Source organism: Rhinatrema bivittatum, chromosome 2 (genome assembly GCF_901001135.1).
Source record: "Rhinatrema bivittatum chromosome 2, aRhiBiv1.1, whole genome shotgun sequence".
NCBI classification, from domain to species: domain Eukaryota; kingdom Metazoa; phylum Chordata; class Amphibia; order Gymnophiona; family Rhinatrematidae; genus Rhinatrema; species Rhinatrema bivittatum.
Genome location: NC_042616.1, coordinates 662672774 through 662695081, shown reverse-complemented (window position 1 = coordinate 662695081; position 22308 = coordinate 662672774). Strand labels below are relative to the sequence as shown.

The 22308-nt window shown below is 44.1% G+C and overlaps 1 protein-coding gene across 1 annotated transcript in view; it reads right to left on the bottom strand.

Moving 5' to 3' along the window:
- C2H8orf34 (chromosome 2 C8orf34 homolog) overlaps nucleotides 1-22308 on the bottom strand; it is a 624237-nt gene that overhangs the window by 26317 nt on the left and 575612 nt on the right. The window contains exon 15 of the mRNA XM_029591437.1: nucleotides 17022-17069. Within this exon, the coding sequence (XP_029447297.1) occupies nucleotides 17026-17069 (44 nt within the window). The 3' untranslated portion in view covers nucleotides 17022-17025. The remainder of the gene's footprint in view (nucleotides 1-17021; nucleotides 17070-22308) is intronic.

Below are 22308 nucleotides of genomic sequence, written 5' to 3'. Positions count from 1 at the left end.
CCATGGCCTTATTCACTCATTTCTAGAAATACTGCAAGTACTCTTCTCTGTAATTTAGTTTGCAATCATTTCACATTTATAAATTCTGTTTTCCATCTTAACACCATGATCTCCCCCTTCTTACTTAAATAAAGAGAAAAATAATTTAATTAATATTTCTACTTTTTGCCTGTTTTCCCCCTTGCAAATCCCACTTTATCTTACCTATTCCCCCTGTGGTTTTTCACCTCTCTTATGTATCCAAAGAAGGATTTATCGCCTCTTTACATAAGAACATTATTATGGTTGGCGGCTCACAGGACACCTCGCTCATACCTGATGCCACCTCAGAGCTGGATGCTGTCACCTCCCGCTCCTACTGCTCAGTGGGGCATGGCCGACCATCAGACCCAGCTCCTGCCAGCATGCCTTAAGTGTGCTTTTATGGCCCCCAACCTGCGGGAAACGAGGGCCGGTACTGGCGAAGTTCCTGTTTGCCTCTGTTCTCGGCCTGCCTCGCCTCCCGACGGTGGGGACCTGCAGGGCCCAACCCCTCAGGTAGCGTCAACCCCACCTCGTGCCAAGGGTCCACATATCCTAACATGCGCATTCCCAATGACCCTGCAATTAAAGGGTCTGAAGCAGTAAATCCACTCTGGCACCCCTTGATGACATTAGCAACTGTCTCCTACTTAAGTCCTGCCTGGACCCTTCATCAGTGCCTCAGCAACAGGTTTTCTGGCATCCAAGTGGGTGTTGCTAGTGTTATCTAGAACCTTGATCATGCCTTGTCTGCTCCTGTCTTGTTTCCCTATCTCTTTGTTGCCTTTCCTTGCCTTGTCCTCCACCCATCCGGTCCTTGTTCCCTGTTCCCGCCTGTGCCCTTACTTATCTCCTCCATCCTGGTTGCATTGTCTGTCCTCTTTATCTCGGATTGATTTTCAGAATTCTGACCTCGGCCTGGCTCCTGACCCCTCCTGTCTGCCCCAACCTCTGGCTTGGTATCCATTCTGCTGTCTACTGCCTGTCCTGGCCTCTGGCTTGGTATCCATTTTGCTGTCTGCTGACTGGCACAACCCTTGCTTTGATTAGCCTTTGGGACCCATCTAAGTCCTTCTGGCTGGCAGAATCCAAGGGCTCAACCTGCAGGGGAGAAGGCTGATATAGGTGAAGTTCCATTTGGTCCTGCTAGCTGCTGGTGTGGGCTTAGCAGGTTTGCTCGTTAGGCAGCACCAATCAGAGTATAGCCACAAGAGTCCACTTTCTCCATTGGCCGGATCCTGTCACATGGTAGGAGCACTGGATGGCCGGCACCATCTTGTGCTCCTACCATGTGACAGGGGCTGACCAATGGCACCGGTAGCCCCTGTTACATAGTAAGGGCAAGGCTATCGGCGCCATTTTGGTTCCTGGCACCCGACGGCACGAGTGCAGGAGATCACTCCCGGACCCCCGCTGGACCCCCAGGGACTTTTAGCCAGCTTGGGGGGGCCTCCTGACCCCCACAAGACTTGCCAAAAGTCCAGCAGGGGTACAGGAGCGACCTCCTGCACTCGGGCCGTATTGCCAGTATTCAAAATGGCGCCGGCGCTAGCCTTTGCCCTCATGTGTCACATAGTGAGGGCAAAGGTAGCGCTGGCGCCATTTTGCCCTATATCACATAGTGAGGGCAAAGGTAGCGCTGGCGCCATTTTGAATACTGGCAATATGGCCCGAGTGCAGGAGGTCGCTCCTGGACCCCCGCTGGACTTTTGGCAAGTCTTGTGGGGGTCAGGAGGCCCCCCCAAGCTGGCTAAATGTCCCTGGGGGTCCAGCGGGGGTCCAGAGCGATCTCCTACACTCGTGCCGTCAGGTGCCAGGATCCAAAATGACGCCGATAGCCTTGCCCTTACTATGTCACAGGGGCTACCGGTGCCATTGGTCAGCCCCTGTCACATGGTAGGAGCACAAGATGGCACCAGCCATCCAGTGCTCCTACCATGTGACAGGATCCGGCCAATGGCACGGATAGCCTGTCACAAAGTAAGGGCAAAGGATGGCCCGGTAGCCGGAGGACGGCTCGGAGCGGGAGATTGCAGGAGATCGCTCCCGGGACAACCCACTGGCCCACCAGGTACCTGTAAAAAGGTTTTGGGGGGGGGGGGGTCAGGAGGGTGGGGGAAGCTAAGGGGTTACTTTTAAAGAGTCGGGATGGGTTTTTTGTTTATCGGCTGGGCAGCCGATAAACAAAACGCGATCGGGCCCGATGGGAAAAAACCCACATGTGAATCGGAACCGGAATCTGAACCGATTCCGGTTCCGATTCACATCTCTAGTAGTTATCCCAATTGTCTGTTCTACTGGACTTGTTTTTTAAGATTTGTTTTATCACCGCTTGTTTTAGACCATTTAGGACAGTTCCTTCTGAAAAAGATAGGTTAATTAATATTATAATTGACTTAATGATTATCCCATGTTTTTGTTTAAGAGAGCTGGCTGGAATTGGGTCAAGTGGATGAGAGGGAGGTTTAATTTTGGTAATGATTTGACTAATCTTCAGCTTCGATACTCTGTCAAACATGGACCACTAAACTATGCCACTTCATCCTTCTGGTGTTTTTATTTTGGTAGAGACAGGGAGTAGAGCTTTCAGCTTATTAATTTTGTCTAGGATTGCAGTTGCATATTTGTTGCAGGAGGCTTTTGTGTAGTTGTCATTTCTAGTTATGGAAGATGGGTCTTTAATGAATTGTTTAACAATATCAAAGAGCAGTTTAGAACTGAATGTGACCTCATGGCTTTGTTTGGCATAGTAATCTTTTTTTACTTGATTAGTTAGAGTATGGTATTTTGTGAGGAAGGATTTATATCTTTTTGGGGATTCAGCGGGCATTTCCGCCATTGTTTCTCTAATTTTCTAAGTTTCTTTTTAGTGTTTATTAATTTATCATTGTGCCAGGGCTTCTTTTTTTTCAATGTTAATCCTATCTTTGTTAACAGATTTTGACTGGAGAGGACTAAGTTTTTCTGCTATGTCCTTGACTATCTTGTCCCATGAATCAAATGCTGATGTTGGGTTGGTTTGATTTAGTTCACAGAGCTTGTTTTCTATTGTTTTGGTGAGTACTTCCAACTCTATTTTTTTTCTGAAGGTAACAGTATGATTATTCTCTCTTCTAATATGGTTTTGGTTGGTAAAGGTTATTTCTACTTTTATTAACTGGTGATCTGACCAGGGTAATATTGTATGAGAAGTGTTGATTTGGCAACTGTTGGTGTTAGCAAATATTAGGTCTAGAGCGTGGTTCGCTTTATGAGTGGCTTTTGAGACAAATTGTGACTATCCCAGGGCTTCCATTGCATCTAAAAACATTTTGCAGTCCAATATTCTGGGAGTTTTGTCTACATGGAGGTTAAAGTGTCCTGCAATTAATGTAGATTCTGGGGATGGAAATACCTTAGTGAATACTTTGATAAGTGGCAAGCAATCTTTTTGGAGTATTCCTGGGGGACAGTAAACCAGTCCTATGTTTAACTGTAGAGATTTTAGACTTGCAACTTCATGTGGAGGATGAATCTTCATTGTGTATGATGTAAGCTTGAGTTCTTTTTTAATGATTATTAATAACCCCCAACCTCTTCTCAAATTTGTTTTAAATCTTCCACCAATTAATTACATGGAGTGTCTCCTAATCTTAGGACTATGTGATAGGGTAAATAACCATCCCCTATTTATCTGTTCCACCCTTTTCATATCCCCTCTCTGTCACCGCTTCTCCAAGTAGAAGAGCCCTAACCCATTTAGCCTTTTGTCATAAGGGAGCTATTCTATCCCCTTTGCCCTACTCTGTTCCTTTTCTAGTTTCCTTCTATCTTTTTGAGAAGGAACAATCAAAACTACACATAATAATCAAAATGTGGCTGAACTATGGATCAATTATATTTGCCATCCACCAACAAACACAGGTCACCCAGTAGTATCGGAATTAATTATACTTAAATTATTTCAACACTTTTTGTTCTTTTTTTCTTTTCTTTTTGTGGGACTTCCAAGTACACAGAATGTATAAATCACATACTGTTTTTACTCATGTCCAGCTTTATTTTATTATATTGTTATTACTTTTCTATTATTCTCCATTCTTTTCCAAATCATTCCTAATATTCTATTTGCTTTTTTAACCACCATCACCTTCAGCTGAAGATTCCAACATACTGCCCATAATGAATCTAAGATCATTTTCCTGAGTTGTGACTCCTAATTCAGAGCCAGAATTGGGTACCTGTAGTTAAGATTATTTTTCCTTTTGTACATTACTTTACACTTGTCCACATTAAATTTTGTCTGCCATTTAGATGCCCAGTCTCACAAGGTCCTTTGAATAATTTGTGTCATATGCAAACTTTATTGCCTCACTCATTGCTCGCTTTTCCAGATCATTTATGAATATGTAAAATAGCACCAGTTCCAGTGTGTTGGGAAAACTGATTAATTAATCCTACTCTTTGTTTCCTGTCTTTTAATTAGTTACCAGTCCACAATAGGACATTGCCTCATATCCCATGACCTTTTAATTTCCTGAGGAGTCTCTCATGAGGGACTTTTTCAAATTGTATTGGACGTTGACCCTTGGGCTGGCTGAGAGTGATGTTGATGCACTGTGGAGGACCCACAGTGGACATCACAGCCGGGAGGCGGCACTGGAGAAGGAATCCAGAGAAGGCTTCACCACTGGAAGCCCGAGGTCCCCCCAGGAGGAGCCTGTAGGGACCCGGGCCCCTTGGTCTTAGGTGTGGATCCTATGCGACCAAGGACCAGAAGAGCAGTCCGATGAGGTAATCCAATGACTAGGCGGAGCCCAGGAGGTCAGAAGAGACTTCACCCTTGGAAGCCCGCGGCCCCCCCGGGAGGAGCCCGTGAGGACCCGAGCCGTTGGGACTTAGGCGAAACCTCCAGGCGAGTGAAGAACCGGGTACCTGAGGAACGGAGAGAGCTGAAGCCGGAGTCGGTGAACGAAGCCAGGTCAGGAGCCAGAAGTCAGACGTTGGAAGCCAAAACCAGGAACAGAAGCTGAAGCTGGAGTCGATGAACGAAGCAAGGTCAGAAGTCGGAGTCAAAAACATGCAAGGTCAGGAGCCAGAAGTCAGATGTCGGGAACAGACAGGAACCGGGAAGCAGGAAGCACAACTAGCTACTCCGAAGAGTGAACCTCGTTGCAAGGCGAAGCTTTGGGCCGGCTGCAGGGTTTAAATAACCCTGCCAGCGTCTGACGTCACCTAGGGCTGGGTTTAGTTTTCCTGAGGATCGCCGGCATCTCCCTCGCCGAGGGAACGCAACGACAGGAGCCAGGTCGGGCCTACCTGACCGGGGGAGCTTCCCAGCAGCCCGGGCCAGCCCTGAGGTAGGTGGAGGGACCGAGGCACGGCCCTGGACTGTAACACAAATGCCTTCTGAAAATCCAGATACACTTTGTCAAGTAGCTCTCATTTATCCATATGTTTATTAACATTTTCAACAAAAATGTAGTTGATTGGTAAAGCAAGACTTCTCCATTGAACCAAGTATATTCATATGGTTAGTAATTTTGTTTTTAAGAAAAGCTTCTAACATTTTGCTGAGAACTGATATCAGGCTCACTGGTCTATGGCTCTCAGATCACTTCTAAGACTCTTTTTAAAAATTGGTGTTACATTGGTCAGGTACTGTGGCTGTTTTTTATGATAGGTTACAGAGTACAACTAACAGGTTAGCAATTTCATATTTGAGTTTTTTCAGAACTCTGAGGTGAATACCATCCAGTCTTCGTGGTCCTCTTCAATTCATCAGTTTGCTCTGTTTCATCTTCAATTTTCAGTGATTTACATCAGAGCCTCTGGATTATCACCATCAAAGAAAGACTGAAGCAAAGAATTAATTTACTTTTTCTGCTATGGCCTTGTTTGTTGCAGTCCCCGGCCGTGGCAGGCCCACGGCCGGGTTCACTCACCCCTGATGCCAGGTCTCCGGGGCTGGTCCGACCTCCTTGGCGGTGGTGGGCAGTCGCCTCCGCACCCATGCTCCCTCCATGCTCTCGGGACTCTCCAGTGTTGCCGCGAGTTCCTCCGGGGCCAACCAGGCCTCCCCACGTGCGGTGCGGGGAGATGCTGCCTCCTCCTCCTCTCCGGCCTGTCGGCCTTAGGCATGCACGAATGTCTCTCCAGAATTTAAAGGGGCCGTAGCGGGAAAGCCTCCCATGGCCCCAGGTGATGACGTCAACCAGCTCCACTATATAAGGCAGGCTCAGATGCTCAAAGCTTGCCTTGATAACAGGGCTCCATGCTTCTCTGCTGTACACTTCATTGATGATCCAATTCCAGTTCTAGTACCTGTTCCAGTTCCAGTTCCTGATCCAGCATCTATTCCAGTTCCAGTTCCTGCTCCTGGTCCTGCCCTACCTTCAGATGGACTTCCTTGGCTTGACCTGGACCTTAACCTGACCACACTTATAGCTGCCTACATCTGACCTTTTGCCTGGATCTGACCTCACCTATTGCCGCCTGAATTCGACCTCTCAGCTGAACCTGACCTTGTCTCTAGCTGCCTGCCTTCAACCCTCTGCCTGGACTCGACTTTGGCTCTTGTCTCACCTTGCTGGGACCATCCCAATCCGCTGCCTTCCGGCACTCTGCCTTCTGGACACCTCTATCGGGATCAACCACGAGGAGGCCCACCTAAGTCCAGCCGGCCCCGGTACACAAAGCCTCAACCTCCGGGTATTGGCGAAGCTCCAGTCAGCCTCCGCTTCCCCCTTGGCCTCACCTCCTAATGGTAGGGACCTGTGGGGATTTCTCCCACAGGTGGTGCAACCATCTCGGGCCAGGGGTCCACCTTCACAACAGGTTGCCCAGGCCATGGACCCAGCAGAGCCATTGGCCCTCCAGACCATTCCACGCCTGGCCCTGAAGATCCAGGAACAGCAGTGATTCCTTGAGGCATTGGCCGCATCCATAGAGCACCTCAATGCTCATCTGGACTCTCATCCAGCCCCAGTGGCCTACACGCCAGTCTCGTCCAGTTCTTCGTCACCGGCTACTTCGGTCAGGGCTTCGCTCTCCCTACCTGCTATGTCCCGTTTTAATGGGGACCCGAAGTTTTGAATGGGCATCATAAATCAATGGTACATGCAGTTCACTTTGCAGCCTTCTTTATTCCAGGATGATATAACAAAGGTAACATTCATCCTTTCTTGCCTAGAAGTCAAGGTATTGGCTTGGGCTTCTCCCTTATGGGCATGAGTGGATTCTCTTCAAGCGTTACCGCGCTTCATCTCCACCTTCCGATGGACTTTTGATGATCCAGGGAGGCAAGCAATGGCCAGTTCGGACCTTCTGCACTTGCGGCAGAGCTGTCGGGTATTTAACAACTATACTATTGAATTTTGCACCCTAGCGACTGAGCTGTGCTGGCAAGATTGCTTTCGATCCATTTACCTGGACAGTCTTTTGCCTCAGCTCAAGGATAAGCTTGCAGCCCATGAATTACTGACTTCTCTCAAGGGCCTCATTGACCTCAGAGGGTAACATAGGCCATCAGGTGCCTCCAGGAGCACCCCCGGGAAACCCGAATGCCTTGTCACCCAGCTGCGGAATGTTCATGTTCTCCTTCCTCTGAGGGGCCCACAACCAGTGGAGCTCCCCCTCCAAACAAGGAGCCCATGCACCTAGGGTGTGGACATCTTACCCCAGAAGAATGCCTCAGGAGGAGGCAAGCAGGCCTCTGCTTGTATTGCAGTGCTGCAGGACACCATCTGTCTACTTGTCCTATCCGTCCAGGAAACTCTCTGGCCTAAGTTTGGTAGGGATCCTGAACTTAGGAGCTACTTCTCTGGCCCCCCCCCAGTTGACACTTCCATTTACCCTGACTTGGAATTCCTGCTCCTTTCCTACCCTGGCTTTGGTTGATTCTGGAGCTGGCGGGAAGATTTTGATGAAGGACTAGCCGTACACTTGGGCATCCCTACTCACTCCATCGAGATACCGTTACTTATCGCCTCCATACATGTACTTGCTCAGGATAAGGGGGTCGCTGTTTTTTTTTCTTTATAATTGGTTTTATAATTGCCCCTTTCAATATATCTGGCATTGTTCCTTCTTCTAAGGATAGGTTTATGATCTTAGCTAATGTTGGGGAAACAATGTTGGCTGCTTTATGTCGAAGGTTGGTAGTGTGTGGATTACATGTGGAGCCGGGTTTAAGTTACATTGTAGGGGACCCCGATGCACACTTGTGCACGTAAATACTTACGCACAGACTTCATGTTACAGACGCGGCACGCCCATGCTCCACCTCGCCCCTATTTTGAACTTTATGATTTGTGCGAGTACCAGGAGATACACGCATACTTGCATGCTTTTTAAAATCCGTGTGGCATGCGACAGGCTGAGTCACACACCTATCCCCCGGCTTTGGTGCACATAGGGCTTTTAAAATCGATCAGTAAATCAACTGGTTCACTTTTATCCACATTTATGCCCTCAAAAAAATGTAGGAAATTGGTGCAGCAAGACTTCCCTCGGCTAAATCCATATTGGCTTTGTCCAGCACTCCCTCTAGTTATTATGTCAAGTTTAATTGCATTACAATCACTCAAATGTTCCCACCACTGTTATCCTAAGCACGAAGTCCTTCATTCCACGACGGACTATTTATTTATTTATTTATTTATTTACTGACATTTGATATTCCGCTTTTTGCTATGAATGTTCCCAAAGTGCATTACCATAAATTTAAAGTAGTTTTCAACAGTATTAGATTACCAGACAATATTGGTTGAGCATCTACATATTTAAAGACAGATTCATAATTAGGGTACTTTGATGTTGCTGTTGCTGTAGAAATCTCTGTGGTAACTAGGTTTTTGGATAGGGAGTCTCTATTGGAAATGCTTTGTTAATAAGCCATGCTTTAGCTGAAGCAGAGTATCTTCAACTTGATCCTGTTCTATACTGGTAGCCATCATAGCTGAGATATAATAGGTTTTATGTGGTCAGATGCTTTTGCTTTTACCAGGATTCTTGCTGCTGTGTTACGTAGGAGCTAGAAGTGTTTTGAGCTGTATAGGGAGATGCTATTTAATAAAGAATTACAGTAGTTTATTCTGCTGCTGATTAGTGTGTAGATTACTATAGCCAGAATGTGCTTGTCTAGGTAGTTTCATAGTTGGTGGATCTGATGCAGGTGCATGAATGAGGTTTTTACTACTTTGGAGATTTGTGTTCCCATACTGAGTTTTTGATCAAGTAGGATCCCTAAGCTTCATACTATTTCTTTGGGATGTTACGGAGTGTCTAGCAGGTAGGGAGGTGACCATAAGGGATGACTTTGGGGGCTAATCCAGAAATGTTTCAATTTAGAGGGGTTCGATTTTAGTTCCTGTTTGCTGAGCCATTGTAACACTGTCATAAGACAATCAGAGGTGAATTTTAAAAGCCCAGTGAACACTAAAATTGGGAGATCCACATAAAAGTAGGGCTTGCACACACCCACCAAATTTTAAAAGCCTCCCAGATGCGCATGTATCTTCTGCTGCACACACATCTCAAAAGTTTTCAGAAGCGGCAGGGTGTGGGCATGGTTTGAGTGGGACATGGGCATTGCGGGGTGTGGCCAAGAGATGTGCAGATAACTACTTATGCACCTGGGCGCACACCCAGATCCCCTGCATGTTAGTTTACTTCTGCTATGGATGAGGTGCAAGTTAAAAAATAAAAAGAGCCTTTTCTCAGGGGTTTAATATGTCTGGGGTAAATGGGGGGAGTGCAGACTATCAAACCTGAGGGGTTTAGAGGACCTAGCTTTTAATTGAGCAAACTGGTGGATGAACTGGTGAAACTGGCAATTCCTCGGCTCATATGGTAGAAGCAGGATTTACGTGAATAGGCGCACACCCTCTTTAAATTGGGTGCATAATATGCAGAAGGTCAGGCTATTTTGTAACATGCACTGATATATGCGTGCAAGTTATAAAATGGCTGCATATCTGGGTGCACGCCAATGCACACACGCCAATAGTGCATGTGTGCCAGTTTGAAAGTTACCGTCCATGTAACATTTGAATTGGAGAGTGATTGGTTAGCTCTGATTTTTTTTTTTAATTCTTTTTTATTGCATATATATATTTTAACAATGCCATAAACATGACAAAGAAAGGCAGGAGAATAATAATACAGAAAATCATTGAAATATTCAAAAGAAATTATCTTAACTCCCAAAAGCCATGGACCACTATAAAAAGGGGGTTGACATTAAAGGCAAGAGAGAGCTATAGATAACATAAAAAAAGAAAAAGCAATAACTTGCTACAGATCGGTATATTAACACTTAATATTAAGTGGAGCAAACAGGTGCAGAGACAAGGGATTTCTTCTGATCTAAAAAGAAGCGAAGCTGATCAGGAAGAAAATATCTATTTCCAGCATATGTAACCATGCATTTGCACGGATGTCTGAGAAGAAAAGAAGTTCCCAAAGAAACAACTTCTTGCCGCATTACAAGAAAAAGTTTTCTTCTCTCGAGTGGTCTGGGTAAATCCAAATCCGATTGAGGGTTGGCTCAATTCACAGACTGAGTTCTGTTAGAGAGAAAGGATTCAACCAGTTTTAGGAAGTATCTGTCAATGTTGATGTCATGTAAGTGCTGGATCAGAAGTTGATGGTCAATTTGTCAAAGGTAGTAGAGAGATCTAGCAATATGAGGAGGGAATCGCTACTTTGATTAGTGTGCAAGTGAATGCTATTAGTGATGGCTAATAGAACAGATTCAGTTCCTTGAGCTGGTTGAGGAGTTGGAGATAACTTATTTTTTTATTAGCTTAGATAGGAAGGAGAAGCTAGAAACTGGGCAATAGTTGTCTAATATTTTTTTATCTGACACATGATTCTTCAGAATTTTTTGATGATTGCACTTTTGTGTGAGTGCAGGAAATATGCCTTGAGATAGATGGCATTTACAATAGTTTTCAGGAAGTCTTGCTTCAGGTTTGCTATATGAATTTAGGTGGAATGAGATCTAGTGGCTCTTTGGAGAATTTTCTCCTTCTCTTGTGGGTAACTTTCTTGAAGTCAGTTACAGGAAATAGTTTGGCTGAGATTTGGTGGGAGGGTAGTATGTATGTTTGGGAGATGAAAGTGAAGTGATCAGTGAAAAATTGAGAAATGACTTCCACTGAAAGAGAATCAGTGGTGGGTGTTTGAACTTCAGAATTAGAATATTTCCGCACAAGTTCAAAAAGTTTACTTGGGTTATTCATTGCTTGTTCAAGTTGTTTAGAAATGAAGTATTTTTTTTTGCTTGATGGATGGCCATTTTGTACTTTTTGGAATGTTCTTTGCAGAGTTAGTTGCTGGAATGTATTTTCTGTTTACACTAAGCCCTTTCAAGATGTCAGTATTGTTGTTTGAGTAGGCGGAGATCTTCGTGGAACCAAGGAGACTTTTGCACAGTTTTGGCAGGATTTGGTTTGAAAGGTGCTAGTGTCTCAATGGCAGAAGTAAATGATTCATTCCCCTGCTGAACTAGTAGTTCAGGCTAGTCTGATGTGTTGATGGTAGCTGGTATTTTTAGGTGTTCTCTTAGAATGTTACTGATAACTGCAGACAAGTTTCTAGATGGAGATCACAATGCTAGGGAGATAGGTGATTGACTAGGGTTTTGAAAGGTGATCCGGATCAGGCTATGATCTGGCCAGGAGATAGCAGTTACTGAAAATGAAGCTAGATATAGTTTAGAGATGTGAATCATGTCCTCGATCGTCTTAACGATCGATTTCGGCTGGGAGGGGGAGGGAATCATATTGTTGCCGTTTGGGTGTGTAAACTATCGTGAAAAATCGTTAAAATCGTGAGCCGGCACACTAAACCCCCCTAAAACCCACCCCGACCCTTTAAATTAAATCCCCCACCCTCCCGAACCCCCCCCCCCAAATGCTTTAAATTACCTGGGGATCCGGCGGTGGTCCAGAACGGCGGCGGTCCGGAACGGCCCCCTCAATAGAATCGTGTTGTCTTCAGCCGGCGCCATTTTTCAAAATGGCCGCCGCAATATGGCGGCGGCCATAGACAAAAACGATTCGACGCAGGAGTGTGGTTTTTTACTACTTTGGAGATTTGGAGATCGACTGCAGGAGGTCGTTCAGCGGGGCCGCCGCTGAACGACCTCCTGCAGTCGATCTCCTGCCGGCGCCATTTTTCCGTACGAAAACTATTCGCGGCAAGAAATCGCTCCCGGAACCCCTCTGGACTCCCAGGAAAATTTTGGCCAGCTTGGGGGGGGCCTCCTGACCCCCACAAGACTTGCCAAAAGTCCAGCGGGGGTCCGGAATGACCTCCTGCGTCGAATCGTTTTTGTCTATGGCCGCCGCCATATTGCGGCGGCCATTTTGAAAAATGGCGCCGGCTGAAGACAACACGATTCTATTGAGGGGGCCGTTCCGGACCGCCGCCGTTCTGGACCACCGCCGGATCCCCAGGTAATTTAAAGCATTGGGGGGGGGGGTTCGGGAGGGTGGGGGATTTAATTTAAAGGGTCGGGGGTGGTTTAGGGGGTTTTAGTGTGCCGGTTTTCCTGCCCTCCCCCTTCCCCCGATTTACGATTTTTTAACGATAAATCGGGGGAATTGGTATTGTATCGTGGCCCTAACGATTTTTTGACGATTTAAAATATATCGGACGATATTTTAAATCGTCAAAAAACGATTCACATCCCTAATATAGTTTGATATTGAAAGTATGTAAAATTAAGTTGAGAGAGTGTCCATATTTATGGGTTGAAACCTTAATTATTGGGTAAGACCAAGGTCATCCATGTTACGTTGGAAGGTTGACACGTATTCTTAAAGGAGGACCTCTGCATGATAGAACCAATAGGTTGGGGAAAATGGTAGTAACGTCACATATGAATTCAGAAAATCTTAGGAAGGATTCAGGGTGATTTTCAAGAGGACAACAGATTATTATGAGTTTTGGGCCTTCATTTCCCTGAAACTTAATTGTTAGGCAGTCAGATTTGCCTATTTTTATGAGGATACTAGTTTGAGAGTGTTACGGCTATGGCTACTGTGCAACCGCCTCACCACCAGGGGTCCCTCTAGTGCTGGCTCTCCTGGCAGGCCCAGTCCATCTCCCTGTCCACTCTATGTTCTGGGCTTTTCCTTATAAACCCTGCCTGACAGTTCCCTCGGTGCTTCGGCATCGAGCTCGCCTGGGCTCCCTGCTCTAGCCTTCCTTGCTTGCTGTGCATTTGGTCCCTGGACCATTCCTTGCCTTGCCTTGCCTTGCACGGCCTTCGGGCCTTATTCCTTTCCTTGCCTTGCCTTGCGCGGCCTTCAGGCCTTATTCCTTGCCTTGCGCGGCCTTTGGGCCTTATTCCTTGCCTTGCCTTGCGCGGCCTTCGGGCCTTATTCCTTGCCTTGCCTTGCCTTGCGCGGCCTTCGGGCCTTATTCCTTGCCTTGCCTTGTGTGGCCTACAGGCCTTCTGTGTGTGTTTGGCCTACGGGCCTTCTGACCTGCCTTGCCCTGCTTACGGTGAGTGGCCTACGGGCCTTCTGTGTGTGTGTGTGGCCTACGGGCCTTCTCTGCCTTGCCTTGCTTACGGTGTGTGGCCTACGGGCCTTCTGTGTGTGTGTGGCCTACGGGCCTTCTGACCTTCCTTGCCCTGCTTACTGTGTGTGGCCTACGGGCCTTCTGTGTGTGTGTGGCCTACGGGCCTTCTGACCTGCCTTGCCCTGCTTACGGTGTGTGGCCTACGGGCCTTCTGTGTGTGTGTGTGGCCTACGGGCCTTCTCTGCCTTGCCTTGCTTACGGTGTGTGGCCTACGGCCTTCTGTGTGTGTGTGGCCTACGGGCCTTCTGACCTGCCTTGCCCTGCTTACTGTGTGTGGCCTACGGGCCTTCTGTGTGTGTGTGGCCTATGGGCCTTCTGACCTGCCTTGCCCTGACCCAGCCTGAACCCAGACACTGCTACTTGCCGCCTGCCCTGACCCAGCCTGGACCCAGACACTGCTACTTGCTGCCTGCCCTGACCCAGCCTGGAACCAGACACTGTTTCTAGCCATTCCTGTCTCTCTCCACCTGGAGCCACCCTGCTGGGTGGTGTTCACGACTCCTGACCGGAGCCCAAGCGTAACAGAGAGCTTGTGTATCTTTGAAGATAATTGCAAATCCTCCACTTCTTCCCATACAATGAGGTTTGTGGTGGATGAAATATTTGGGTGGGCATAGCTGAGTGAGAGAGATAGTGTCACCCTCTCCAATACAAGTCTCAGTAAGGCATAATAATTGGAGGTTAAATTCTTCAATGAGGTCAAGTATGGGATGGGAGTTGCTGTTTGCTGAACATGCATTGAGGAAGTCGAGAAGTAGAGAAGGAGAGGTCTATTTATATTGGGTGAAAGTAATGGAATGAAGTGGGTTAAAATGAAGGAGTCTAGGACGAGATGGTTTGGGTTGGTGGGGGTTTCACTGCTCCCAGATGACATGAATAGGTAGCGTGGATTTGGTAAAGCAAATAGTGATAATAGAGTTTGATCAGTTAGCTCTTTCTTTCTTTGAGATTTGTGTTAGGGATAGTAAGGTGATGATGGGTATATATATATATATTTTTTTTTAAATTATATCTTTCCCTCTAGTGGGAGGTTTGATCGCAATCCAAGTAGCTATATTTGACCATGGGTTTGGCATGTATAAGAGAAGGAAGTTTCCCTTGTTAGAGAGATATTTAGTACTGGGGATTGATTAAAATAGCTATATATATTGTGTGTGTAAGTAAAAGTAGGGAGAGAGTAGATCAGGGAAGGAGTTTCCTGAGGAATTATCAGTTTATTAGTTCATGACAGGATGAAGGGGAAAAAATTTAAAATATGTCCTCCTCTCTTTGGTTTGAGGATCAGTTGCTCCACTTATGGCATCTAGAAACTTTACCTTCCTAACATATTCTGATGGGACATTTACCCAATCAATATTGGGGTAATTGAAAATTCTCAAGACATGGCTACTCTCCCCAATTCCCACTAAGTATTCCTGATCAGCCTAAATATCTCCATCCACAGCTTGCCTCAGGATGCACTGAAACTAGCCATGACAATGCCCTCCTACCACCTATTACACCTCCCCACCCCTCCCAATCCTGTCCAATAACCACCCCACACCTTGCTATTTACACACCCGCTAAGTCCTAAATACCTTGCACCTGTTTTTCTATTACTGAACTCTGATATATCCAGGGCCACCCAACTTACCCTATAGCTGCACTGGATTTTGTAATATGTTTGGTGACAAGGAGGTGGGGCTTAGGGGCAGGAGTTGTAGAAGCCAAGCCACACCCATACTTTTGGCTCCGCTAGAAGCTCAGAGAACATAGTCCACCATGGACCTCCAGTTACTTCATGCAAAGCCCTACTCCCCTGGGCTTGACCAAAAAAATGTCTTCACCTCATTAAGGTACAGGTTTTTTTGTTTTTTTTTGTGAAAACAGACCCACAAAGCCTCTTCTGTGCACTCATTTTCACAAAATACCCTCTGATGAGCTATGTTGCATGATTTTGCATCACAATATCTCATTGGGGCGATCTGAATAAACTACCGTACAAAACGTTATTCTTGCAAGGGGTGATCTAAATAAACTACCATGTAAAAGTTTATTCTTGCAAAGGCCACTTTTGTGAAATGTTTTTTGCAAAAGGGGTTTTCATGAAAAATTAGGTGCAAAACTCCCAATCTTTCACATTTTTGCACATTGAGCAAAATATTTCATGCTGAAACTTATTTTGTGAAAAATGTTTGCATCTTAGTACATTGGTACCTTAGTGTGTCATTGGGGTTGTAAAATCATACTTTATATTATTTTTGTGAAGATTTCCTTTTTCATTTCTTGCTTTTATGCTTTAATGTTTCACTTAAAGTTTCATTTTCAGTATTTCAGTATTTACTTATATTGGAAAATGTAATAAAACAAAATAAAAAGAAGATGCTACCCCTCTGGACTGGTAAGTTCTGGGTCCAGAGTGGTGAGGATCTGATTAGCAAAGTGGGGTATTCCTGATGTGCTTGGGATGCCTATTGGGAGATGTGTGTGTGGGGGGGGTGGGGTGCACCTGATGTTCAGAGAATACCTATTGGAAGATGTGGAGGTTGTTACTTATGTCCCGGGGAATGCCTATCAGAAAAGATGGGTGATACTGTGCGAGGAAGGGGATCCTGATGTGATCTGCAGGTGTGGAGGGCTAGTTGTTGTCCAGGGGACACCATCAGGAGGGTACATCTTCCTCTGAACCAAGGTTGGGGAAGAGACTATGCCCATGCTAACCAAGCAAAAGTGAAAGAGCTTGCTAACATGTAGTTAGTGATTACAACACAGATTTTTTTTTTTTTTTGTTTCCATGCACACTACTCCTGTGGCCATACTAGTATGGCAAAAATTTCACATGCACATGGTAAAACTTTTACATACCACGTTAAAGGAGTAATTTTCTAACAACCCACATAAATTAAATGGCAAATACATAAGTTACATCAATTTTCAAAGTGAAATGACGTGAAGTTATTTGCCTTCAAAATTATAACATCAAATCTGACTGCACACAATTATATCTGCTTCATTTGGTGCATAGATATTTTTCACAAACCTTTACCAGCCTACTTTCAAAATGCAAAAGTTATGTACTGAAATGCAAACCTTCCTTCCGAACTCTGCCCCTGGGAAACGCCTTGCTCAGTCCAAACAAACTTACATGCATAAAAATGATATATGTGACTTAATTTACCCATATGTCAGGCCAGCAATTTTAGAGTAGGCCATTTCTGTGGATAAAGCATTGCTTTGTCTGCAGTAATAGCTTGAAAATTACTATCCCTCCGGTGTTTTACTGTACATGTAAAAGATTTACCAACTTCCATGTTAAGTATTTTTAACTGGAATTTTTATTACATAGGGCCCATTAAAGTAAGACTACGAGGAGCAAGGTGAAACAGTTTTACAAGGCTTTATATTCCAACAAAGTCATTGAGAAACTCTATAAAAGTAAACATTACCTTTTCACTTTTTTTTGTTTGCAGCCTTCATATGGTTTTCCATGAGTGCTATGTTATTATGTAAAAGAAGAAAAGGGAACACTGAAATATTTTCTTTCCATAATTTATTAACGGCTAAGTCAAAAGAACAGGTGTTGCTATTGTGAAGTTTAATTCTTTAAACTGCCTGGCTCAAACTCATGAATCATAGAGCTCTAGCACTAAATCACATGCATGGTATCCATATAGTAATGCATCACATAATATATTTTTTTCAGAGATGAAAAATAAAAATAAATCTTACCATGCATCATCTGCTGTGCTGTAGTCTATACCCACACACAAACACACAAAAGCCTCAAGAATAGCCTCAATAAATACGCCAGATTTCCTACTGGCTCTTCTTACCAGTCATTTCAGCACCTGAGCACTAATAATCACTGTTTTTCAGCAGTTACAGCTCTGAGCTGTAGGTCTGGCTACAATACTAACATTCCATTCCAGATGCCTGTTATTATCATGTAATGATATAAATAATTTATTTTAAACCAACTGACCATTTTCTGGAGCCACCTGCAAACACTGCTGAGATAAAATACTTGCTTTGGCTCTTTTAGCTTCATATCATAATTCAGTGGTCAACCTACTTTAAATTGTTCAAGCAAACGACAAAATAATTTGTATCTTTAAGCATGTAAATGGACTTTTGAAAATTGCTGCAATGAATGTTGCTTTTATGCATGTAAATCCTTTTAAATAATACCCCCTAAGGCCCTAGCATGTACGATGTCAGAGGATGTCAGTGGATATGTACTAAAATTAGTGTGCAAAAGCATCGCTTCTCGGCCTTTTGGCTAAGATCAAATGTAGTATTTAGATGATAGAACATCATCCTGTGTAAATTAGGCAAATCCAAACTGATGGGACAATACGCTCAGTGTTTTATCTGCTACTTTCAGTAAGGAATTTTCAGCCTTCTATATCTCACAATAGTTTGGCAATAATCAATCATGCAACAGCTATTAGTAGACTTCACTACTGCAATAAACTCATGTATACATCAGAAGCAGCTAAGAAGGTTATAGTTTGTTCAAAATAAAGCCTCTGGATTCTTATGGGTCTAAAGCTGGAAGCTACACAAAGGAGGATAGATGAAGGCACATTGGCATTGCTTAGCTGAAGAAAAAGGAGATCACTTCGATATCTTAATCCAGGCACAGTTCATCAAAGTTTTAACTTCAAAGAAGATTATAATCATAATAATTCATAAAATGCTGTTCATAAGCTGAAATATAAGGTAGTCTTTGGTCCACCGACTGGCACCGTGTTTTGCACAAAATGAGACGAGGAGTACTACATCTGTCAAATAAACAGCAAAAGGTTTACCTAAGCAAGGACTCTTAAGAGTACTGGACACTAGTTAAAAGAACAGCAGTGATACAAGCAGCTTACCCTTAACAGTATAGCAAGTTTACCAACTTAAAGAGCAAACATTAAGGCTCTAAACAGCTGAGATAGGGCCGCACACAAATAACTTCAATTTGGCACCACGTGAAATCACGTGACCAACAAGAGCCAATCCAAGGATACAGATACTGGCATTTCAGCTTGTGAACTGCATTTTTTAAATTATATTCAATTAAATCTTCTTTGAAGTTAAAACTTTGATAAACTGTGTCTGGATTAAGATATCAAACCACATTTCCTTTTTATGAAGCTGGAAGACCGTATTACTCCTGTTGTAGATGCTCTGCATTAGCTTCTAGTGACTTTTAGAGTTGAGTTTATGGTCTTAATGTTTTATAAATGTGTTTTTAAGGGAGGTCTTTATTATCTAAAAGACAGAACAGCTTGGTATATGTTAGGGAGTTGCACTCTCTTCAGGAGTTTACCTGAATATGCCCTCTCATGTTGACATAAAATATGTGGAAACTAAGAAAAGAGCTTTGAACTGCTGAGGGCCAGCACTGTGGAATACAATACCTAAATATTTATGAGCCACTGTGGATATTCTAGCATTCCAAAAAGCTTTTAAATTGCTGGTTTAGGCTATCTGAAGATAAAGCTTAGTGGAAGATTATTTAGCACAGTCTGAAATTGGAATGTGCCTATTTGCTATTTTAGTTCTAATTTATTCGGATTATCTTCAAACATTCTTATATTGTATCAGATTTTTATAATTTATTTTATATAACTGAGTAAATGTATAATGTATTATGCTGATCTGTAACTTGTTTACAGCTTTTGTTACACAAGTGTCTTAAAAACAGAGCAAAAATAAATAAATAAATAAATACATACATACATTTAGTAGAGGCAGAGTAAATAGTGTTCTATTCTGTTCACCGTCTGCTATCTACCATGGGCCTCCTAAACCTAAAACTTAACACCTGGTGCAACTTTTTAGTGTGCACAATCAGGTACATTTTTAAAGGAACACGCGTGTGCCCATAAACGTGTGTATTGCTGCACAAGCAAAAATACATCTCATTTTAAAAAATACACATGTAAAATATTATTGCTGTGCATACTTCTACAGCCATTACTCATATAACCTTGTGTACGAGGGGTGGGGGGAGGGAGAGAGAGAGAAATTCTGTATAGAGTCAGTCTAACACTATAAAAGTACCGCTCTAGAGGGGCACTTAGAATCAGGGTGGGTTTTCGGGAGGTGGGTTGGAATTGGGGGGGGGGCATTGTTACAAACACGTTCAGAAGTATTCATAGTAAAACTGATATCAGTAAAGAATTATAGCCCTTATAAGTGATGAAAAGGAGTAGATTTGTACAATGCAGCTAGCAGTGCAATGTACAAACAACTCCTCATGTTAGACATTTCATCACTTATAAGAGTTGGAAGAGGAGGCTCAAGGCTGTAAGGTTCGCCTAGGATGATAAATATGCTTGCAGTAGATCTGCCCCCACTCCATTTTCTTCGGCAGTCATGGATAAATTCTGTGCATTGTTTTTTGAGATTCTGCAACACATTTGTAGGATATTTGCATATATTTGCATCCAATGCAAAGAACTCCTGTCTCTCAGAGAGTAAGTCCGATCTCAGTGGCAGACCTGGAGATGCTGAGGAAGACAGAGAGGTATATAGATGAGACCTTCAGGGACATAGTAGCCAAGTCCCAACTTCAGAATGGCAGTCCTAATGCTGCCTTGGAGGAAGAAGGTCTCATGATCATACAGCATCAACTTGGTGCAGCAGGAAAGGATCCTATAGTAAGGACAATTTTCTCAGTGGAAAAGAGTATACAGTGGAGTGGCTCAAGAATCTATACTAAGATCCATGCTTTTCAATATATTTATAAATGATCTGGAAAGGAAATCGATGAGTGAGGTAATAAAATTTGCAGATGATACAAAATTATTCAGAGTAGTTAAATCACAAGCAGATTGTGAAAAATTGCAGGAGGAACTTGAGAGACTGGAAAATTGGGCATCCAAATGTCAGATGAAATTTAATGTGGATAAGTGCAAGGTGATGCATATGGGGAAAAATAACCCATGCTGTAGTTACACTGCATCCATATAACATCCATATTAGGAGCTACCACCCAGGAAAGAGATCTAGGAGTCATAGTGGATAATACTTTGAAATTGTCAGCTCAGTTTGCTGTGGCAATAAAAAAAGCAAACAGAATGTTAACTTAACATTGTTAAGAACTATTAGGAAGGAAATGGTGAATAAAACGGAGGATGTCATGATGCCTCTGTATCGCTCCATGGTGAGACCACACCTTAAATACCGTGTACAATTCTTGTCGCCGTATCTCAAGAAAGATATAGTTGTGATGGAGAAGTTACAGAAAAAGGTGACCATAATGATACAGGGGATTGAACTGCTCCCCTGTGAGGAAAGACTAAAGAAGTTAGGGCTGTTCAGCTTGGAGAAGAGGGGGCATATGATAGAGGTCTTTAAAATCATGAGAAGTCTAGAATGGGTAAATGTGAATTGGCTATTTACCATAAAGTTAGCATCTGGCACATTTAAAACTAACTGGAAAATATTCTTTTTCATTCAACGCATAATTAAACTCTGGAATTTGTTGCCAGGGGATGTGGTTAGTGCAGTTAGTGTAGCTGGGTTTAAAAAAGGATCGGATAAGTTCTTGGAGGAGAAGTCCATTACCTGCTATTAATGGAGTTGACTTAGAAAAAAATAGCCACTGCTATTACTAGCATTAGTAATGTGGGATATATTTAGCTTTTGGGTACTTGCCAGGTACTTATAGCCTAGTTTGGCCAGTGTTGGAAACAGGATGCTGGGCTGACCCACAGTACGGCAATTTCTTATGTTCTCATGTTTTACATTGTATATGTCAAGAAATCTACCTCTTTTTATAAATGGGCAAGCACCTCTCTGCACCATCTTGCTTCTCGAGAACCAAGAGCCCCTGGGTGCACAGTGATAGAAAGCAAACAGATCAAGACACAAAGGTGTAGTTTGCCTGTGTAATTTTGAGGAGGGATAAAGGTTATGGAAGTTTAATTTGTAGGTAGGGAGTGGAGCCTCTCCCCACTCCACACTTTTATTGGCATGGATTAGAAGACAGGGAGTGTACGTTTTTTCTTACACACACACACACACACACATACGCAGTATTATACTCTCTTTTCCCTTTCCCCACCCAATTCTAGCACTTTCCCCTACAAACCCCTCACCCCAGGCTTTCCTGCTGCCACTAACTCAAGATCCCAGTATCTTATTCTATTTCCAATCCTGCCCCCCTTTTCCTTCCATTCCAAGCAACCTCAAACCATGCCTCCCACCTGTTCTGCTGCTGCTTTCCTACTCCACTGTGATTCTGACCATGGTCTTATTTTCATCTTTTGGCCATGTGGTGCCCTCAGCCTTCCTATGCCAACCAGTGAGGCATCCTCAGCTTTCTCACCTGGGGCAGAAGCAGTGAAGCATCCTCAGCCTTCCCATGCAGGCCGCCCGATCATAGTATCCTTGGTCTTCCAACCAGTGTAGACTACCCCTTACAGGTGGGAAGGGAAATGACCTCCTTCATTTCTCCCCAAACCCTGCCTATGATTAGAATCTACAGAATACCAATAATCTGAACCCTGCCATCCCAGAGCTGCCTCTGGGGAACTCTTGGAAAGGCCTGTATTTGTCACTAGGCACACTAGGCCTGTGCCTAGGGTGGCAGATACCTGGAGTCGGGGGGGGGGGGGGACAGAGAGTAAATAAAATCCTGCTTCCAGTAGCGAAAAAGCCTCTGCCACTCCTCTGATAGGTTAGGCCCCGCAACAGTTCATCATGCTTGGAGTTTGTTTCCCAACGGCAGCAGCA